Source organism: Lagenorhynchus albirostris, chromosome 12 (assembly GCF_949774975.1).
Source record: "Lagenorhynchus albirostris chromosome 12, mLagAlb1.1, whole genome shotgun sequence".
Classification (NCBI taxonomy): Eukaryota; Metazoa; Chordata; class Mammalia; order Artiodactyla; family Delphinidae; genus Lagenorhynchus; species Lagenorhynchus albirostris.
Window position 1 is genome coordinate 34,248,114 of NC_083106.1, and position 22,965 is coordinate 34,271,078.

Consider the following 22,965-nt stretch of genomic DNA (forward strand, 5'->3'; position numbering starts at 1 on the left):
AAATGTTGCACGTCCTTCAAAGGTCAGCGCTCTTGGGTGATTTTCTCTGATTTCCCCACATCTGGAACCATAGCTGTTTCTTTGCTCTCTCAATCGTTTGTTTGTTCTTTATTCATAAATGCAGTTAATTCTGTCTACTCTTTTAACTAATTATCTGCATTCTTTTTACCATCATAAACAGTTAGCTCTTTGGGAGGAGAGTAAAATATTTCTCATATTTGTATAACCATACTGTACCGTATATATGCCAGAACTTAACAAATATATGTGGAATGAATGAAAAACAAACCCCCCCCAAAAGTTCTCAGAACCAGAGCACACTTTCCCTCATTTCACTTGCATGTCATCCCTTTACCTCATGGTCATTTGGACTGCCACCTTTGTGTCTTTGTATTTCTTCTATGGCAATCTGATTATGGATACTCCTTTAATAATAAGTTAATTTAATAATTAAATTTAACTAATCTAATAATGTAATTTAATCATTATGATTTAATTATTTAATTATTCTAATTAATTGGATAATTAAATTTAGTAAATTAATAATTTAGTAATTAAACCTCTTAATACTTCTAATTGACCTTAGGACAATAATTTGACTTGATGGGGTAAAAATCCAAACTTTATTCAATGTCCTTCAAGATCTGATAGTAAATCCCATGTCACCCTCTCCTCACACTTTGTTACAGCCATCCCAAATTTCTTTGTGTTCCAGAAATGGTCTTTCTACATGGAATGCTTTGTTCTTCCCTTCGCCCTCCTCTCCATCTTTAGCTGTGTTAGTCCTCGTCTACCAGATTCAAGATAAGCTGTTACTTCTTTCTGGAAATCATCTCTGGTTCCCCATACCATCTCCAGCCCTAGACTGGATTAAGCCTTTCTTCTTTGTGATCTAGTAAATAATAAGGATCAGAAAGCCTTGGGTCAAGATTTGACTTTGCTACTTACCAAGCAGTGACTTTAGACCAATGCTTCTCACAGTTTATCATGCATCAGAATCACCTGGAGAGCTGGTTAAATTGTGGCTCACTAGGCCCCATCTCCAGAGTTTCTGATTCAGTAGTTCTGGGATGGGTCCCGAGAATTTGCATGTATCACAAGTTACCAAGTGACACTGATGATGTTGTTCTGGGGATCATACTTTGAGAACCACTGATTTAAATAATCTAGTTAACCTCTCTAAGCTTTAGTGTTACCATCTGCAAAAGGAGCCTAAAGGGGTGTTTTAAGAATTAGTTGGGGTGATGTATATAAAGTGTTTGACATGAATTAGTCCTCAATCAATGCCAGTTAATATTGCTTCTGCATTATCATTGCTTTCATGCACTGTATTAAATTGCCCACTGAAGTGACCATTTGCCAAGTAAATCAGGAACCTCATAATGAGCAGAGACTGTGCTGTTTTTATTATGGTACCTTATGAAGTGCATTAGTAGGTGCTAAATAAACATATAATAGAGTAAATTCAAAGTAAGAGCATTCCATAAATATTTAACAAAATAAACTTAGGTGATTCTTTGTAGGTAGCCCCTATACAGAATGTTCCAGGATTCCCTAGTTCAGCTCTCACTATATTCTTGGTTTTCTTGAGACTGTTTTTGCTGCTTGGTTCCTAAATCACTTTTGGTTATGGTGAATCAGTCCCCACAGCTTCTGTTTCTAAGAAAATTATACAAGCAACATGGAGAATGTCTGTGAACTAGAAATAAATAACCACGTAGACTATTCATTTGGCTCTGTAGTTTCCTTTTTATGCTGAATGAAAGCAGTTGCAGCACGAACGTATGCCAGCCTTTAACACTGGAACTGGGTTAGAAATTAACATGTGAAGAATTTAATTTGCAGTTCTTGGCAAATTCATGAAGCCTGCTCTTCAGAGAAACCGTGCCTCCTTTTCCTGTCAGCCTGTACCGCCGTCCTCCTCTTTGACCTCAGAATCTCATATTTCATATTCACTCATTAGTTCAGCAAATATTGTTTTCAACGTCTGCTGTGTGGCAGCTCTTACTCTCATGGTGGTGATGCCACACTAGGACAAAGTCGCTTCTTTACAGAACCTAAAGCACAGCATTTGCCAACTTGTACTTTGTTTGCATCCCTGTCTCCCACGCTAAATTGTGAGCTTACTAATGGTAGGTACATTATTTAATTGTGTATCCAGCTCAGTATTTGGTACATGGTAGATACTCATACATACAGTTACTGTTCATACAGAGGAACTTTATTTTAACGGTGGTGAGAAATGGAACTGAGCACCAGAGATCAATACTGCTGGTCCATGAAAGGATTTGACACTAGATGTGTATTTTTTGACCTACAAAGTGTTATTTGTTTGAATTTCAATTAGAGCCAGCCAATAAAATGGGGGAGATTTTACATAAAAATCCAGATCTCCGGCTTCTTTTGAAAAAGCCTACATTCCTAATTCCCTCTCAGCCGGCTCCTTTAGATGGAGCATGCCATCTCCATTTTACTATAACCCCTACTATTCCCTACTGTATTACATGTGTGTGGAAGAGTGTATATGAACATGTGTATCATGTTTGTCTACATGCATATGTGATGAGGAAATTCTTCGAATTCTACATAAATCCACTGAAAGTTTGTCTTTATAAGCTTATAACAACCTAAGTCCAACTGCAAATAATACCGTATTCCTTTCTTTTCTTTAATGATGTAGAATGCTAACAAGGATTTCTTTCATTTGAATAATATAATATATTGAGTTATCGATCTAAATTTTCGCCAAATTGCTTTTCTGCGTTTTTATAGTAGGTTTCCTGTATTTCTCAAATCACCTTGATAATTGCCAGCTACTCTTCTATTGTGATATGTATCCCCATCCAAAGTAAAATATATCTAAATCTATCTGGTTTGGTTTTTTTTTCCCTCCCTTATGGCTATTAAACTAACACTTTTCATTTGGCTTGGTTTTATCGTAGGAAATTAGGATACTTAAAAATATAAAATTGAATTAAAATTGTAGTTTACCAAACTAAATCTATTCATGCTTTATTTCAGCTATCTTTAAAGAGAAGAGGAAGCAAAGATTTGCCAAAATCTGAAAAGAAGGCTCAACAGACTCCCACAGAGGTATGTGGAAATAAAATTTCAGCTAGTACATCAAACATCTCTAAATGTACATAATAATAAGCTACATCTATAAGTAGACATAATAACCAGATACACTCATGTAAAACAGAGTTAAATTATGCATATCAGTTATGTAGCTGTAGATGCAGGAGACAATATAAATCATTCAGTATCTTTTCTTTAAAAGCTAGCGCTAACATCCCTGTTGTTATTGCTTTTGCATTGTAAGCACACAGCAGAATGTCATTAGTACTTTATGTGTTGCTACATTTAAGAACTGTACCCATGGTGCTGATCTTGTTCACTCATAATTAATAAGGACAATAGAATAGCTATTCCTATAGTATCAGGAGAGAGTAAAGAAAGGAATGTTGTAGGAAGGGTGGCAGAGGGGAGAGAGAGACTCCTGATGGCTTTGGAGAGTCCTAGAATGAAGTAGTTCTCTCTACCAATGACTGGGGAAGCAAAAGAAAGGAAATTAAGGAATAAAAATAAAACTTAAAACATGTCTTCAACATGGGCTTGTTAAGAGACTTAGAAACACAGCCACAGTAAAGACTAGGTCTACTTTTAGGGTGAGCAGAGGTGCTGGTGGATGTAATAAAGGAGATTTTAAAACAGAAGAGGAAATATTTAGGGACAGCTATGATATCATGGCTCGTTAAAAATACTTGGCTAGGGCTTCCCTGGTGGCACAGTGGTTGAGAGTCCGCCTGCCGATGCAGGGGACACGGGTTCGTGCCCCGGTCCGGGAAGATCCCACATGCTGTGGAGCGGCTGGGCCCGTGAGCCATGGCCGCTGAGCCTGCGCGTCCGGAGCCTGTGCTCCGCAACGGGAGAGGCCACAACAGTGAGAGGCCCACGTACCACAAAAAAAAAAAAAAAAAATACTTGGCTAGATATTGATTTTTAAATGTGTAAGTTGGGATCTATAGGACTGTAGCATATGTACTTTTTTTTATTCTTACAAGGGGTTTTCTCATTAGATAATAATTTTAACTAAAGCAATACTTAAATATTCAAAATTTGAAAAAGTTGATCTCACTCATTTTTTTAAAAGCATAACATATTAATTGTTCATTTTCCTTTTCCTCCTCTCCCTGCTCTGTCCTTGGTTAATTTTTCCCCTGGTGCTGGACATGAACATTTATAGGCCTCAGCAGTTCTAGAATCCCAGAGTCTCCTACCAAAATCATCTCCTTTTTGCACCTTTCCCATCATCCCCTTAATAAGTTCATATATGCTCTGTCACCACAACTCTCCCACTGTGTCTTTGCCATAATGTTATGCATCAGTTCTCTTCCCCACCTCACTGAGGGAGAGGTGCTATATGCTCCCTGTTCTAAAAATCTTAAGTCAGCTTTAATCAACAGTTTATTTTTTTTAACTCATGTTTGTCCTATTCTTATACTTCCCATGGTAAAGCTTATTTATTTTTTTCAACAACATTCTCTAATCCAGGAATTCTTAACTGTTTGTTCCTGGCTCTGTGGACCCCCACTCCATGTGTACAGGGGCACTTTTCTGCAAAAGACATATGCAGCTTTCATCAACTTCTCAGTGGGACCTGGGGTCTTAAAACAGTCAAGACATGTTGCAATCCACCAGTTTTTATTTCATGCACATAAATGTCCTGGGAAATTTACAAGGACGCTGTTATGGCCTTTGAAGTCCCTGCTATCATTTTCAATTCATTTATTTTCAGAGGTTATTAGCTGTCTTTTTTCAAAAACCCACCCCAGAAGATTGATTGGACTGTCTCAGATGGGAGATCTCAATTATAAAATAGTCCATAGTTGATTCTATTGCTCAGTCAAGGTTGAGGACCGTTGAGTCACATACTTACGTTAGGGCAAGCATCCTATATTGCTGTAATTCATATTTACATATTCATCTCCCGTGCTTAGCCAGGGCATATTGTAGGCAGGGGCCATCTCATCCAGCTTGCACTCATCAGTGTCTAGTGTCTGGCAGTCTGCAGCGGGATTAATATGCACTTTCGAATACTCCCATGTCCCCCTTTTCTAGATGAGCCACATGAAATTGCCAACATGCTGTTGTTCTGACCTGCACGAATGGCAATTTCATATGGTTCAACCTGCTATTATTTATATAGCTTTTTATTTCATGTTGTTCAGTTTCTTCTATGTATTCCTCACATGTTCCTCCAGCAGCACAGTGACTTTATATACTGAGAAATGGTATTGCATAGCAGTTAAAAACAGTAACTTTAGGGTCAGGTTGCCTACATGGAAATCTCTGCCACACGCCAGCTGCATGGCCTTAGACAAGCTGTTTCCTCATCCCTAAAATGGGGTCATAATAGAGAGTTGTACAGATTAAATGAGTTAGTATATGTAATTTATCAGAGTGCAACTTAGCTTCCAGTAGTGGCTAGGTTAAAGCCAAGCTCAGTTCACTTCTTTGGGCCCTCATCATCTTTATGTTCCCCTTCCTCTTACGTCATCTGTATCTTCTCAAGACTGAGTCTTTAACATACACAAAAATAAGAGACAGCTTGCTTCACATCTCAAAGCTTTGTTATGTTTCTTGACTGGCATTCACTGTGAAAACAGGAGCAAGCGTTTCTGATCAGTTACATTTCAACCAGGCACTTTCCATACAATCTCTGATTTTAATGATTTCACATTTATATATGGGATTTCCCTGCCCAGTTCCAAACGGAACCTACAATAGTTAGGTTATAGGATGAGGATGCAAGGCACATTGGCATACAGGATTCTTAAACCTTGGTCATTGCAGAAACTACCATACGTGGTACCTTGAAAAGACTTCTCTTAAAATAAATAAAATAATCATCATGCCCATCATTCTCCTTCCTTCTTTATCATGACTTTGTTACATGCAATATAGGTCCAACTCTTAAAATACTTTTCATGTTTTCATCCCTTTGGGCAGGAGAGCTTACACATACACAAATCAAATATCCTCCTCTTTTATATTTGCTTCACATAGTCCAGCGAAGTGTTATTCTGTTCCAGTCTGTGATTTATATCACATCCATTGCCGTTTGGGTTAGATTCAAAGTGCAGTATTATAACATTTTTTCTTCTTACTAGCAAATAAAGGCCTTGCCTTGCGATCAAGGACTTTGATAGAACATGCAGCCCAGCTAGCTTCCCAGTCTCACCTGCTCTTACTTCCCAACAGAGCCTAGTCTAGATAAAAGCATATTTGATATGCATATTGTTGGTCAACTTTCTATTCAAGCATTATTTCTAATTCTGGCTTTAGTGACCTTTGACTCTCCTGCTCTGTGCTCCAACTTTTAATCATTTCTTCTCAGTCTCCCTTTCTTTTTTTCTCCTCTTTGATTGCCTCTGAAGCCATTGCAATAGCTTCAATCATCACCTCTATGCATCTCATCCTCATGTCCTCCCCTCTGGGCCTGAGCTGTCCTCTAGGTCCAGCGCTGTAATCTTGGTAATCTTGGGCAATCTTGGGCCTGAGATTCCACATGCCTGTTGATAGATGTTTCCACTGGGTATCCCTCCACCGACACACCTCAAAGGCAGCATTTTAATGTACTTAAATCCATATTCTTCCCATAAAACTTGATCCTCTTTGTTCGGTCTCTGTACCTATTATTGGCAACACATCCATCAAGACACCCAAGCTCAAAACATTGGGGTTATCTTTGACTCTTCTGCTGATGTGATATTAGACATTGTAATACGTCCTTGGTTTCATCCTCACAGAATTAGTTCAGGGACCCGAACACATAGTCTCTTGCAGGGCAGCTTCTTTCTTTGCTTGTGAAATGGATTCTCACATCGAATCTATCTGTGACATATATTCTTATCCTTTTTCACTATGCTCCTGGAGTTCTCTCAGTTCTCTGTGCTTCTCTCTTTTCTTCTAAACCCCTTCTAAAGGGAAGCATACAAGCCAGCACATCTGATTTTGTTATTTTACCTCATTGCCCTACTTTTTTCCTCTCATGCATCTTTTCATGCAACATGTGCAGTGGAAAAAATATGATTTTTGGAATCAGTCTGAATACAGATGTGCTCTGTCACATTAATTTGCGCTCTACCATGTAGCTGCCTTATCTGCAAAGTAGACATAGTATATCATCTTCCTCGTGGGGCTCATGTGAGGATATAATGATATAAGGAATGTGATATTCAGGCTCTGCACACTCAGCAACTCTCATACTAATTCTTATTAGTGGATGGGAGCATAGGAGCCCAGTGCCCTGCTCTCCATCTCTTCTCTCGCAAAAGCTCTGGGCCACATTTATTGAGCATTTCTGGCAGGAGCTCATTATTCTCCTCACCTTCACCATCAGTGGTTGCTACTTTTTTACCAGAATTCATCTCAAACACAGCTGACTCAGTGCTGGAAAAGAAAGGCATTTTTATTCCTTCCCATTTTTTAAAATGAGGAAACCAAAGTCCACAGAAGTTACATGGTATGCCCAAAGTGCATACTTAAAAGAGAGTTTTGGGAAATTGTCTTTGGGAAATATGTCCTTGGATATAATAATGTGTTTTTATATTAGCTCTCTGAGAAAGAGTTGATTTCCATTTTTCTGTTTGTAGTTTTCCATTTAGTTAATGATTAGGGTTTGAAGGTTGTCCTAAGAATGTGTGAGAAGAACTTCTACAGGGTCTACGCCATCATCCTTTTACCAGGCAGAACCAGTTCTATCCATTTCAGACTGATGGAAATAAATCCAATTTTAAAAGTGATCTAGATGGAACACTTACCAATTTCTTCTTGGATGGACCGTTCCAGTGTTAAACTTTCCCTACTTTAAAGCCCTTTAAAAACAATTCTCCCTTGAATAAAGATGGGGGACAGATTACTTGCTGTATGGCCGAGTGATCATGTACCAAACTAAGCTTTAGTGTCAGAACCGAATTCCAGTTTCATCTTTGTCCTTTGCCACTTATGAGCTATGTAACCTTGAACAAGCTATCGAACATCTTTAAACCAGGAATTTTAATACCTACTCATAAGCTTACTCTGCACGTTAAATTAGGTCATATATGTGAAGAACTTTACAGTATCTGGCTGAGAGTCAGAGCAATAAATGGCAGTGAGTACATATTAAGCCACATGTTCCTTCCAGAGAAGAGGTTTCATATTTACTACAGTCAGGGGAACTCAAACCATGAGAAAAACAAAACAAACAAAATGCACATTGTTGAAAATGACAGCCAAACAGTTGTATGCAGTGAGAACGTATAATTCTCTGAATAGTGATGACCACAGTTTTTCTTTTTATATTCCCTTCTCTTTTGGTTTCCAGGATGTAATATTGTCCTAGTCTTTTCTCTGCCAAAGAATTTAAATGATTTGGAAAAAATGTACAGCATCTACTTCTCTGTCTCTCTGTCTCATTAAATCTTATTTACAAGAAAAAGGAGTTATTTTTGCAGGTGTCCCTTTTTGGTTGTTTTATTTACATAAAAATGATCTCCTGTCCGCTTCCCTTTTTTTTTTTCCCCCAAATGAGGAGGATAATGAAGATCTGAAATGCCAGCTGCAGTTCGTGAAGGAAGAAGCTGCTTTGATGAGAAAGAAAATGGCCAAGATTGATAAAGAAAAGGACAGATTCGAACACGAGCTCCAGAAGTACAGATCCTTTTATGGGGATCTGGACAGTCCTTTGCCTAAAGGAGAAGCCGGGGGGCCTCCCAGCACCAGAGAGGCTGAGCTCAAGCTGCGGCTGAGGCTGGTGGAGGAAGAAGCCAACATCCTCGGCAGAAAAATCGTCGAACTGGAGGTGGAGAACAGAGGCCTGAAGGCGGAACTGGATGACCTGAAGGGCGACGACTTTAACGGCTCGGCCAACCCCCTCCTGCGGGAGCAGAGCGAATCCCTGTCGGAGCTGCGGCAGCACCTGCAGCTGGTGGAAGACGAGACGGAGCTGCTGCGGAGGAACGTGGCCGACCTGGAGGAGCAGAACAAGCGCATCACGGCGGAGCTCAACAAGTACAAGTACAAGTCGGGCGGCCACGAGAGCGCGCGGCACCACGACAGCGCCAAGACCGAGGCCCTGCAGGAGGAGCTGAAGGCGGCTCGCCTGCAGATCAACGAGCTCAGCGGCAAGGTCATGCAGCTGCAGTACGAGAACCGCGTGCTCATGTCCAACATGCAGCGCTACGACCTGGCCTCGCACCTGGGTATCCGCGGCAGCCCCCGCGACAGCGACGCCGAGAGCGATGCGGGCAAGAAGGAGAGCGACGACGACTCGCGGCCGCCACACCGCAAGCGCGAAGGGCCCATCGGCGGCGAGAGCGACTCGGAGGAGGTGCGCAACATCCGCTGCCTCACGCCCACCCGCTCCTTCTACCCCGCGCCCGGGCCCTGGCCCAAGAGCTTCTCAGACCGGCAGCAGATGAAGGACATCCGCTCGGAGGCCGAGCGCCTGGGCAAGACCATCGACCGACTTATCGCTGACACCAGCACCATCATCACCGAGGCGCGCATCTACGTGGCCAATGGGGACCTGTTCGGACTGATGGACGAGGAGGACGATGGCAGCCGCATCCGCGAGCACGAGCTGCTCTACCGCATCAACGCGCAGATGAAGGCCTTCCGCAAGGAGCTGCAGACCTTCATCGACCGCCTCGAGGTGCCCAAGTCCACGGACGACGCCGGCGCCGAGGAGCCCATATCCGTGAGTCAGGTACAGTTCTGCCTATTGCGAGCCACGGCGATGGCGAGGCTGGTCCGCGGAGCCGCGGTCCCTGGAGGGGCGACTCCGCGCACCGACCTCCAAGCCCCGCTTTAGGGAAGTCCCAGCTCAGAGCCTCTCTGGGCTTGGAAGCCCCATGGCGCACTTGTTCTTTCACACTGTCCTTCTTCAGGCCTGAGGTTTTCGTAATCCAATCACTTAGCAACTATTCTCCCTGTGTTTTGCTTAAAAGGGAAATTTACCCGTCTCCCCCTCTCTCCACCCCCCACCCCCAGTTTTTGTGTAAAGATGAAAGGATTTCTAAAATATGTGATTATTGAAGGTCGACATTTTCACCATTACTCTACTGATTCTAATAGACTGAGCTGCAAGAAGATTCCGAATAGAAATCTTCAATTGCTCATCTGTGGTTTTCGAGCCGAGATTCAAATTAAGCTTAAAATATTTTCAAATCACTAAATGATCAGGATTGATGCATAACTCCTGGAAAGAATGTAGAAACCAGAGGTAAAGAGAGATGATACTGTGTCTGGATCCCTACCAAGAGGAGCAGATAGGAGCCGCTGATGTACCTACCACACGTCGAAGTAACATGATCTTTATTTCTAGAGAAAATCACTGTCGGCTCTATAACGGAGAATCTCAGGACTGGGGAAGGAGTGTTATACCTTAGCTTTAAGGCAACACTAATTCAGAGAAATAGTAATAACTATTCCCGAACAGGGAAAACCAGCATTTTTCCTTCATCCTAATTGTAGAGGCACACCCGATGAGTTGGACTGATCTGCTCTAGCCAGGTATGGTGGCCAAAGACTGATGCATTTTGTCAGGGTTAAGCACGGAAGGGAGTTTATAAAACAAACAGGCAGTGCTACTCCTCTAGCAAGGCTGGTATCTTGTATCCGTTGGAGAACCCACGGAAGAACAACAGCATGCATGGCTTTTAAGACACGCAAGAGGGTTAAACTTAAAAATCAGTTTTACACAGAAGCATGATATTAGATTAACTGCCTGTTAGTCACAACTAGAAAAATTGCAACCCTATCGCTTATTTATCTCGCATGCTGCTTTGCTTTGCTATTTAAAAAAAAAAAAAACAAACTTTTATAATAAAACTTGTTGAATTTCAAAATATTAAATATTTTTTTCCTCTATGTATTATATCACATAGCTGGTTTTTAATTTCCTAGTTTCAGATTTTTGAATACTTTGAGTATGTGGCTTTTCAATTATACTCTCAGGGTGAAGAGATAGAAATCAGAGTGAGAGAAAGTACTGTACATAATAGTAGGTTTTCAGACTTTGTAAATGTATATAAGGGAGGGTTTTCTATTGTAAGTTGAATGAATGCTTAGATTAGTTGATATAAACTTAAGTTTTAAAAATTATTATTAATGAATTCTTCTTTTTGTCTTTGCATTTACCTTCCCAGATGTTCCAGCCTATCATTTTACTTATTCTCATTCTTGTATTATTTTCATCACTTTCTTACACAACAATATTTAAACTTGTCTTCCTTTTTACACTGTTTTTTGTACTGTAAATCTCTCATCATTTACCATTCATTGTAGTATTTTCAGTTTGTTTGTTTTGTTCACCCTTCAAGACAAGAAGTAAAAGAAGTATAATTTCTGTAGTAACCAATGCTGTAAAAACACTGAAGACTGCTTATTTCTTTAAAAAGACACATCTTACCACTACTAAATTCAATAAGAAGCCTGAGCATTAAATGTTTCAGGTAAGGGAGTAAGTATGACTTCTCTTTTTATAAATCATTTTAATTTTTACTTCTTTCTTTTACATCTTGATTTGCACTCTTCTTAAATCACTGTAAGAATGACTGTAAAAATTGCCTAGGTCTCTCAATTATTTCTCAGTATTTGACTACTATGATAATTCAAAAGCTGGACATTCACAGGTTGGTCACATCTTAGAAAATATATAGACTTATAAAGTACTTTTGCTAGGTTGCAACAGACTAACAACATAATTTTGATAACCAATAAATACCAATGAAAATTATGGTGAACAAATGAAATGTGACCATCATGGGAACTAAACTATTTATTGTGATACTGATGGTGTTCTGTCTAAAAAGATGTGTTTGGAAGCATGAGAGTGGATTAGGCCTTAGTCCATTGAGAAAGTAATTATCTTTATCCTGCTACATTTGACCAGCTTCAACCATTCCAACCAAAGCAACCACTTCTGCGTTTACCTGTTATACCTGGAGCCATATATCACCAATCAAGTTTTTGCCTGGAGTCCTGTCCTCTATAATAGGTTACCACACAGAACTGCTTCTGGGGCAGGAAATATGCTAGAAATACAGTATATTAAATATTTTGAGTAGGGAAAAGAATAGTCATTCTGTAGAATTTCATTAAATCACAGTCCAAAGCCAGTAGCATAGTTCCAGTGGGAGTTGCTCTCTAGACAAACTTACTTTGGTGAACCTCAACATTACCCTTTCTCCTCCTACCTAAAGTGGCCTGGATAGGTTTCCTGTACCCAGAAGGTCCTATTCTGTCAACTCATTGGCAATTTACAGAGTGGAAAGCTGGACTGCACTACTGTCACCAAGATTCAGAAATACTAGCACTCGTTGATGTCACAGACGTAGAGATACTTGTATGTTGGTTGGTGGATATGAAAATCTATAGTAAAGTGAAGTATCTTGCCCTCAGCATAAAAAATAATATATGGAAAATCTTTGCTCTAATACAAAATTTGGTACTGGCAACAGTCTTTTGAGTCCTCATCCCCCAGCACGTCAGTTTCCCTTTGAGTATTAATTTAATGAAAAGAAAAACTACGTAATAGTTTAAAATTTAGTTTATAATACCTGCTCTTAATCTCCATGGTTTTCAGTTTAATTTTGGTTTTCATTTTGTTTTGTTTTGAGGGGAGGAGAGACCAGGAGTGAGGAGTGGTTGACCAACAGTTCAAATCTGTCACTACATACTTGCAGCTTTTTGTCTTAGAGATTCAAATGGCTAGATAGAACGTCATGACAAGAACAAATGAAATAACATAAATGCTATACTTAATTATCCAAGTGTTACATTTTAAAAATTTTCATCTTAGGAAAAGCAACCACTTTAAAAATCAAAATTTGTCTGTTAGATCCTTGGTCAACCCCTAGACCACCATCTCAGAGGAACCATTTTGGCAATGGAAGTGGAACTGAAGGTAAATGTTTGAGGCTGAAATTTATCTGAAATATTGATTGCCTTGGGAGCCAGATACAGCTAGCTAAGCGATGACTCTCAGCTACCTATGGAGCATTTGGTAGCTTATGGAGGTGTTGCCAGTTCCAGTCACAATGACTGGAAGCTCATTGGCATTTAGAGGAAAGGGGTCAGAATTTCAAATAATTGTCCTGCCCAGATTCCTAACATTACCCCTGTGGGGAAGCATGGCATGCGGTGTGCTTGTTCACTTCAGAAGGATCGTGGCTATTCAGTACCCTGTGTGGCTTTAAGAAACTGGCTTTAGAATTGAAACTTTCTTTACCACAAGGAGAATCAAGAACTAAATATCTAGATCAGTGGTTTTCAACCTTAGCCATGCATCAGAATTCCTGGCATGCTTTTAGAATTGAGACCCTACTTCACACTCATTGAAACTGAATGTATGAGCCCAAGCATTTATATATATATATTTTTTAACTCCCAAGAACTAATTCTTAAGATGTTTGAATTATCAAAAATGTGTAGATACAGCTTATACCAAGGTTATATAGTAAACCATGTGATAATAGCTGTATAGAATCATCAGTTATCTAGGTTTTAGTAGACCTTAAAGTTCCAGGCATTCATTGGATATCCACATCCTCTCTAGGGCATTTCCACCTTTGTCATATGGCCTTTGCCACAAGTCCTCTAATGACAAAGCAGTTCTCTTTCCACACTGGTGACAGTGTTAGAAAACTCCCCTTTAATTCATACAGGTGTTTAAAGCAAACAATATCAGAGAAGACGAATAGGAATAATACATGACAGAAAGGAGAACCGAGGTCAATATTGTGTATGTGCAGGGTCACACACACACTTGGAGATACAGACACATGTGAATGCTGAATTAAAGCCTCAAGATGATCTCACACACACCCTAACAAACCACCACTTTGTCATTATACAGTCATCTCTGCTGCAAAGCTTCCCCATGTGATCCACAGAGAGGATATGGTGTCCCAGCAAGAATGATGGATGCCAACTGATTCTGCCCTCCAAACCCAGACGAGAAAGCATACACAAAGAGATGTGAGAACGGAGCAAAAAGATAGAGCATGGATCCTTTGTCTACTTAACAAACTTTTTTTTTTTTTTTGCGGTATGCGGGCCCCTCACTGTTATGGCCTCTCCCCTTGCAGAGCACAGGCTCCAGATGCGCAGGCTCAGCGGCCATGGCTCACGGGCCCAGCCGCTCCGCAGCATGTGGGATCTTCCTGGACCGGGGCACGAACCCGCGTCCCCTGCATCGGCAGGCGGACTCTCAACCACTGCGCCACCAGGAAAGCCCCTACTTAACAAACATTTTGAAGTGTCCCTATGTTAGGTATAGAGGAAATTGAGGTTCAGTTTCTACTTTTTCACAGCTTTCAATTGATTGATTGACCAGGACAGACATGTAAACAGCTAACTCTGACAGGTACTATTATTGAAGTGCAAGAAAAGGTTTGTGGTTGCAATTTATTGTTCATTGCATACCTGAGAGCATGTTAGATTTCCCTAAGAGAGCACAATAAAATCCCTAGGCATTCTTGGATGGAATAATACCATAAATCAATGCAGGGCTGGTACATATACCTCAACAATATCTTGTGACCTGGACAAGAAAGGAGATGCTAACCGAGGGATGGCTGGGCTAACCAAAACACCAGCCTTGCCCTCAGATCTCTTGTGAGGAATTAAAGTCATCCTGGCAACAAGGGTATTAATCTTACCTATGGCTTCCTAAGGCATTGACTTTAAAGAAGAATTTCATGACAATTTTGAATTCCATCCAGGCTCTTCATATATGCAACCCCAGTAAGATAATGATGAGGGGAAACAGGACAGACTTGGAGGCTCTTTCCAACTGTGCTCTACCCACTGCAAAGCCGGCTTCTCAGTTTGTGCCTGTGTGTGTGCACACACCTCTACACACTGTGGTGTACAATAGGAAATGCACCTAGTGTCAGAGAATTCAGACCTGCATCTATCTTAGGGGCCTGCTGGGGGCCGGTAGTTGGAAGGTGGTCTCAGCAGACTGCCAGCGGGCACAAGGTGACCTTGTCCCTTGCTTTCTTCTCCCTGGCACTTCAGGCTGTTGTGTGAGCACCAAGGATCTAGGGTGCATCTCTCCCTTACACCACAGGGCATAGTCACGGGAAGAAAAGTTAACAAAGATGGCACCCAAGACCTCAGAAAGAGAGTCCCCAATATCTCCTTCCCCTCCCCTTTGATCCTGTTCCTTGCATTATCTTTGTTGTATACAGCTAGCTCTAAAAGAGGAACACCCAGGCTTCTTTGTTCATGAAGAAAACAAAATCCTCCAATTATTGAGACAAGGAATCTTCTCATATTTGCCCCTTTGAATCTGTGCTATTTAAACATCACACTGAAAATAAGTTCAAACAAAAAATTCCTTTGTGTGCACATTCTTGGGTGTAGGAAGGAGTGTCTTTGGTAATTTGGCCTAGATTTAAGAAAAAAAAATTCAATTGGCTACTTTTAAGCAGAACAGGCTCAAACTCATAAAACAAGGGAAAATCCAGTGCTCAGCCTGGAATGTGTATTGGCTTGCATTCTCCAGCCTTCATTTCAATCTGTGTGGTAGACTGGGATGCGGTTATTTCATCAGTTGCCGTTGAAGTTTGGAATGTCAATTTGGTAGCTAAGCCTTAACTCTAAATATTCATGCAGTGTTGGTAGCTATATTCTTATAGAACCACAGCCCACTTTCCTCTGGTAGAGTCATGCTTTGGGTGAGGTGCTCTAATTGAATATAAGGGTTGAAGAGAAAGTGGTAGAGGGTAATATCAGAAAGTGGGAAAAGTTGACAGCACTTTTAGGAACAATTTTCAAGTAGAGTGCTGTTATCATCTCGCTTGATCAGAGAACAGGAGCAGCAAAGGCAACACTTGCCTGTTAAAAATAAGGAAAAATCTCCACCTTTCACTTTCCACTGTCAGACCAGGCTGTGATGTCTCAAAGAACCTCATCTTATCTTATGACTCAGATGTTTATGTTTACTAAGCTTAAATGTGACATTTCTTGATTATTCAATTTCATTGTTACAATTATAAAAGGTTTTTTTAGTTCATAGTTATCTGAGTTTTCCTATAGCTAAATCAAATACCATGAAAATCCAACATCTGAAGATAAAATTGTAAGATTTTATAAATTCATAAAATTTACTATAAGAGTATATAATCAGTGGTGTTCAGCAGTTTTTCAGCCTTTCAAAAAATATTCATGTAACTGTTTTGACTTGTGGACGAGAATATTTCTTTGAATGTTGTCTAAACCAAAATTTCTGTTTAGGGTATTTCAAGTTCAGTTCATAATATTTTGCTTTTGTTTTGATTCTTTTTCTTTTAAATTATCAGAACATTTTTAGGCATATTAGGTAAATAATTTAAAAGTTTTATCTTGTACCAAGATAGATATTAAATAAACAGTATGTTGGAGGATTGCACTAATTGAAAAACTAGAGCCTTTCAGAAACGTTTAGAAGAGTTACTCATTTCACAAAATGGGAAGGGACCCTGAAGTATTGAGGAATTATATGACTATTTCAGGAGCTTTGTTATACTGCCGACTCCAAAGATGGAACTCTGGAAATCATTGATTCTGAAAAAGTGTCTTTACATGTTTTTTTTCTGTAGTCTCTTCTGAGTGTTTTGGGTTGAGCTGCTTATAAAATCTGTGTTAACAAGCAAGAGGCATGAGTGATCATTGAAGGCTGACAAACATTTGTTCCTTTCTGAGATTCTTCATAATGTACCTGTGAAGTCAGCAAGTCAGCTCTTTGAGTCCATGTTGAAAGTTCCTGCCTTAACCTACGTGTTTGAAAATTTAAAGAGACTGAGGGGCAGAGAGAAGCTCATCCGTTTGTCCACTTGCCTCAAATGGCTTAGTAAGGAAAGAGAATTTAAGAGCTTTTTAAAAAAAAATAGTGTCTTTTATTTGTTAATGTCAGAAAACTCAGTTTAGCATCTAGTTTGTAATTCCCTTCTTTTTCATGAACATGTGCGATTTTTGTACAATCCATTCCCTTTGTCATTCCCTCTGTATTATTAACTCCTGGACAGATAAAACAGACTTAGACTATTTAAATAGACATCCTATGTGTCAGCCTAGATCAGTTGTTTAGAACTTTGAAGGGGGGAGGGGATGGTGGTTAACATAATGAGTCAGCAAAATTAATTTATTCTGGATTTTGGAATCTGAGCTCCTTTACCCGAGAGGAAATGTGTATCTGCAGAAGCACCAGAACCACTGTATGGAAGGTCTTAGCATTATTCTACCTGCTTAGACTCCATGTAGTGGAAAAAGCCCCAGGAAAGCAGCCAGAGGAGGTAGTTGAAGGAAAATGAGGATCCCCCAGCAATGGACCTTCAAATCTTGGAGTGAGAAAGCTCTCCAGGAAGAGAAACTCATGCCTCTGGTCACACTTGTCACTTTCGAGAGAATGTGATTTATTCCCAAGTAGCTATTTGTTTGAAGGACTCATATTTGTGGAAAGTAGATGGATTAAAAACAGTAGGGTAGATGCAAAATAATTGGAAAAGAAAGAATGAAAGAATCTTACTGTGCAAAATATTTCAGTGGCAACAACAACAAAAGAATATAGTGTAAGGGCCAAGCATAGGCGTCAGGGCATTGTTAGAGTCTCTGTGGACTTAACTAAGAGATCTTGGTGTAGAGAGTGGGTCCAGCTGTCTCTGCAGAAGTCCTCTGATTGGAGTGGACCCAAGGCTACACTGAAGTGTGACTGTGGGCCTCCCTTCCTGGATCCTCATCTCCAGATCCTTTACCGTAGCCTTCTCACATCATGATGCCGTATTCCTTTGCACCTGGGCACCAAGACCTCTCACATTAGCCCCTCAAAATCTAGCACCACTCATACAGTTCCTCTTTTTGATCTTCCGTCTCTCTCCCTGCTCCACAGCCCACGAATGAAAAAGACTACTTTCCCCGGGCTCCGCCGATCAACGCTTACCTATATTGACTGTTCCTTCCAGCCCTTTTGTGTGTTAGCTGTTCCTTTTTTTCTTTTAGATGGGTTTGTAATCACAGCAGTTGAGTTATCTAAACTTCAATTGGTTCCTCTTTAGAGTTTCTAGTTCCTTGTTACACTGCTCTGCACTTCTATCAATCATCTTTCTTACTCCTTTAGCATTTTTATTACCTCCTCTTTGAACTAGGGGTCTAGTAGTCTGGAGAGATGTTTCACTGTTTGTTCTTTCAGGGGATTTCTCTTGTTCTTTTAATTGGGAGTAGCAGCTCTCCTTTTCTGAGCAAAGTTGTGACTAGCCAGTAATCGCTTCCTTTGTCAATGGCATTTGATTAGACAATTACTAAAAATATAATGCTGTCTCCTATTTCTGGTAGAAGATATAGGTGGGGTAGCAACACCCTGGGATGGGGCAGGACGGGGAGAATACAGATCAGTTCCTTTGTCCTTCAAATTATACTCCCTAAATGGCCTCTCTCAGCCCTGCTTTCCTGCTAGAACTTCCTAACAGAAGTGACTCAGGGTGGCCCTCTTGTGGTGGAAAGGCATTCCCAAGGCCCTTTTCTGGAATGAAATGAGAGGTAGCCCTAGAACAGTTCCTGTATCACTTAGCTTTTGTTGTCATCATTATCAATATCTCCCAAGTAAAGAATCTGGAAATAATATAGTGAGATGCTAAAAACAAATTTGAAAACTGTAAGGAAGATCTGTCTCTAGTCTTAAATAGCTCACGTTTAAAAAATGTTTTATTGTTTTGTTTCTTCAAAATATAGACAAGTACTTTAAAAAATAAAATAAAACAGATAGTTTGAAACTGTTTCTTTTGAATATTTCTGTCATCTGGAAATGCCTGTACATAATCCCCATGACAGATTTGCTTGGCTAAAAAATCTGTTGACATGTCACCATCCCTCAGAATAGGAGAGACAGCCAGCATCCCGTGATTCTAAGGAAAAACATTCAGCACTGGGAAAATAGCACGTTAGCTGAAACACAACAACCTAAGCATGTAACTTCCATGGATAATAAATACTTTGTGTGTGACTCTCATCATTTTATAATCTAAAACAGATTCTGATAAGTGTCAACCTATTTCTTTTACTAACACAGAGTCTGAACTCTGTCATTCTAGGACTCAAATAACACAGGACCAAGTTTCACAGACTCAGCTGTAGAACTTTATAAAAATTAAGAAAACTGGACCTCACCCCTGGATGGTCTAGTTCAGAAAGTGGAGGAAAGTTCCAGCTTTAGGAACTTTTAAATAATTCTTTGAGCGATTGCAGGGTGCAGCAAGGCCTGAGAGTAACACAACACGGAACTGTGGTCCCGTTGGTGGAACGCTATGGAGGTGACCAGGAGAAGCACCCCACATTTGCTTATAAATTTGTTTCAAGGAATACTCAGGAAGTGGACAGTCATGCTGCAGGTCACATTTCAGGGATCTTCAGAGTTGATGGAGCTTGTTGAGATCAAAGATTTGTCTTATTCTTCTAACAGTCCTCAGGATCTAACGCTACAGCTGGCCCAGAGCTGGTGCTCACAAATATTTGTTAAGTGGAATGTTAATTGGAATGCCCAAGACCTCTCCCTAAGAATGGAAGATCGTTTAATGTTCAAGAGAGTTCTGCTAAACAACTGAGATGTATCGTAAAGCGCTTTGAAAATTGTAAATGCCACGTGTAATAGCTTCTTTTTTTTGGCTGTGTTGGGTCTTCGTTGCTGCACGGTCTTTCTCTAGTTGCAGCGAGCAGGGGCTACCCTTTGTTGCGGTGCGCGGGCTTCTCTGCAGTGGCTTCTCGTTGCGGAGCACGAGCCCTAGAACGCACGGGCGTAGTAGTTGTGGCACACGGACTTAGCTGCTACGCGGCATGTGGGATCTTCCGGGACCAGGGATCAAACCCGAGTCCCCTGCAGTGGCAGGCGATTCTTAACCACTGCGCCACCAGCGAAGTCCCCTAGCTTCTAAATTATAATATACTATAAGAATGAGTTCCGTTTTTCAAAGTAATCTCTTTTCCAATTTTTTCCATATCGTTTACAATGAAAATAGAAATACAATACCCCTTTAACTGGTAAATATGTTTAAAGAGTAAAAGAAGAAGGGGCTGAAAAACTATACAAGCAAGAAATCAGAAGCCACCCAGTGTAAAGAGATTAAATAAATAACTGCTTCGTGGTGCTTCAAGATCATCCTTCAGACAGAAAACTGTAGATTAAATGTGCAGTGGGATACTAAAGGCAAAGTTGGTGCATTTATCCCTAGATTTTCTTCCATCACTAATTTAAAATTCTTTTGTCTTCGTATTCTGACCGAGGATTTACATTATTGAAGGATACAAACCTCTTTAAATAAATGGCCATGAAGATAAATACTCTGTTATATGACTCCTATGTTATACTTGGAAGATGAAGTATTAGCTCCCTCATTTGGGACTTAGAAGAGAACTGAATTTAAGATTTAATAAAGCCAGAAATAAATGTCTCATGCCCCAAACTCTTATCCCTGGGTTCTATTCCCTTCCTTGAGCTCCTTGGAATTTTAAACTTTAAGGCACTCCTCCAAGAATTAGAAGACCTGGATTCTATTCCTGGCATTGCTAGTTAGTGCCTTTGTGACCTTGAGCAAATGGCTTAACATCAGGGCCTCTTTCCTCAGCTGTAAAATTAGAAGCGTGGCTAGATGATTTCAGGCGTTCTTTCTGGCTCTAAAATTCTGTAAGTCTGGAAACACCTGCTAGTGACATTTATGCACTCATTGCTCTTTCCCCCTTTCCAAAATGTTTTATTAGTTTGTGGCTTAATAGCATCATTTATATAGATCTTTTCAAACCCTTTCCAGGATTTTCTTTTTTTGTTTCTTGATAGCAGCTCGTGTTTCTACATTTACTTTACATTAAGAATTGTTACATGCATTTCTTTACATATTTGTTATACACTGAAATAGAATTAGTATGACATCGGATATGAATGATTCCTCCAAATTCTCTCTAATATATAGAGCAATAATTTGAGTCACTTTCATATTTGAAGGTTTAAATATTTAAATGGATTAAAAGTGACCTGGATTGTGCAACAAATTGCATTTTTTTCCATAAGGCTTTCAGCCATTTGACACCTGCCTGAAAATGTCAGGCGCTTCAAGATGTCTGAATATCACTATAGGGCTGGGTATACCAGCATCTGTTTTCAAAATCCATTCGTTTTATGTACATAACAGCAGGAACTTTTTAAAACAGAGCTTTCTTAGAAGTTTTTAGTGGAAAGTTTCAGAAATACCTGAGCTGAGTATTTATTGCCTTTGTATGCAGTCATCTAATTGCATTGCTTTATTTCTCTGGGGTATGAAATATAGCATGGAAATTTTAGCTAATATACATAAAAATTATTCAACAGAAAGGGTTGGTAACTACAGTTAATGGTAGACTTGGGAGAAATTCTGTCAAAGTTTTTTGTGCCTAGTTTTTTATTCTATTTTTGATATAATTTGAGGTCAACTTTACCATGACAAGAAGCAGATGAAGCACCTGCAATAAATAATTACTGGGACATCCATGAAAAAGGGCATTGAAACAGGTACTATTGAGGGATAGTATAGAGGACAGCACAGCATAATTCCTCCTGTAATTAGCTACAGATTATCTGAAGTTCTGATGGGGTGTAGAAAACAGTCTTAATTTGATTTACCAATGACACATGGAAATTAAGAGGTCTGGAGCGGAAGAGAGGTCCGGAGTGTCCTGATAAGGGCAAAGGCAGAATGAACTAACATTTCTTAAGTGCCTGGCACTGTAAGTACCCCCTCATACTCTTACAACATCCTTACAAAGTAAATATAATTATCCCCTTACAGAAGTAACAAGCTCGAAGTTCACACTGATAAGTAGTGGCAGTAATTTGAAACCAATATCTCTGTGACAAAATTCCAGGGTCTTCAGTTAGAGAAACCGGTTCCAAGACCTACTTCTCTGCGTGGTCAAGTTTCTGTGAATTTTGGCAAGATACTCTGCCTCTTTGAACCTTGGTTTTATCAGTAAACTTGGGTTAATATCTACAGACACATTTTCTGTGAGAGTGAGCTAAGATAAAGATACATTAGGTATTAAAAGTACTTAGCACAGAGCCTTGCAGAGAGCTGTCTCTCCATGAGTCATCACTATTATTTAACTATTGTTGTTATTGCTTTTGAGATTTGGGGACGGGGGGTGGGGGTTGCTTTTTTTTTTTTTTTTTTTTTTTTTTGCTTTTGATGCCAGGCTTTCAAAACACAGAGTATGATTTCATTCAATTGTCCTACATGTACTAAAGTCCTACTATGAGCAGGTTATTCTTAGTAAACTTTTTAACTCCCTATGAAATATTTATCTGGAATCTGGAAGCAGGCACAAATAATGTGACAGGGATTATTAAATGCTTTAATGACCACACAGACTTTAGACTTGAGGATAAGCCCTTATTATTTAAACTTTTATGTAGCTTATTTGCTGAATTAGGTTGCAGCACACCTTCATTGAAAACAAGTACATGGATATCTCATTGGTTTTTTCCTTACCACAATATGTATCATCCTTTCCCACGGGCTCTGATTTCCACTAGCAGAAAGACATCACCATCACTATAGATACAAGCAGCAAACTGCCACAGAATCACAAAGAACTAGAAGGCTGGTCTTCATATATGCCATTTCTACTTTATTTCAAGACAGAAGTCTGATACCTTTTCACAAATCTTTTGCGATTATATACATAAAATTTCTACACATATTCTGCCACATCCAGAGACCAACTTCCAAAGGCACCGCAAAGTACATTTTGAAAAGGGGAAAGAGAGAGGTAGGCAAAGAGATGATTCTTGCCTGTAAAAAAGGAGTTAACTTTTCCCAATAAATGGAATGTAAAATTGGCCATTGTCATTGTGTGATATTAACACCAGCTCTTTTGGCAAGTTTGGAAATACTGGGCTCCCTTATAAAAGTT

At 39.8% G+C, this 22,965-nt stretch overlaps 2 protein-coding genes across 2 annotated transcripts in view; both read left to right on the forward strand.

Moving 5' to 3' along the window:
* The window catches only part of MTCL3 (MTCL family member 3), a 41,359-nt gene extending 30,025 nt beyond the window's left edge, over positions 1-11,334 (forward strand). Inside the window, exons 4-6 of the mRNA XM_060167532.1 lie at positions 3,022-3,093; positions 8,579-9,754; positions 11,196-11,334. Of these exons, the coding sequence (XP_060023515.1) occupies positions 3,022-3,093; positions 8,579-9,754; positions 11,196-11,306 (1,359 nt within the window). The 3' untranslated portion in view covers positions 11,307-11,334. The remainder of the gene's footprint in view (positions 1-3,021; positions 3,094-8,578; positions 9,755-11,195) is intronic.
* A 33-nt stretch (positions 11,335-11,367) lies between these two features.
* The window catches only part of KIAA0408 (KIAA0408 ortholog), a 36,252-nt gene continuing 24,654 nt past the window's right edge, over positions 11,368-22,965 (forward strand). Inside the window, exon 1 of the mRNA XM_060167535.1 lies at positions 11,368-11,501. The gene's annotated coding sequence lies outside the window, so the exon portion shown is untranslated. The remainder of the gene's footprint in view (positions 11,502-22,965) is intronic.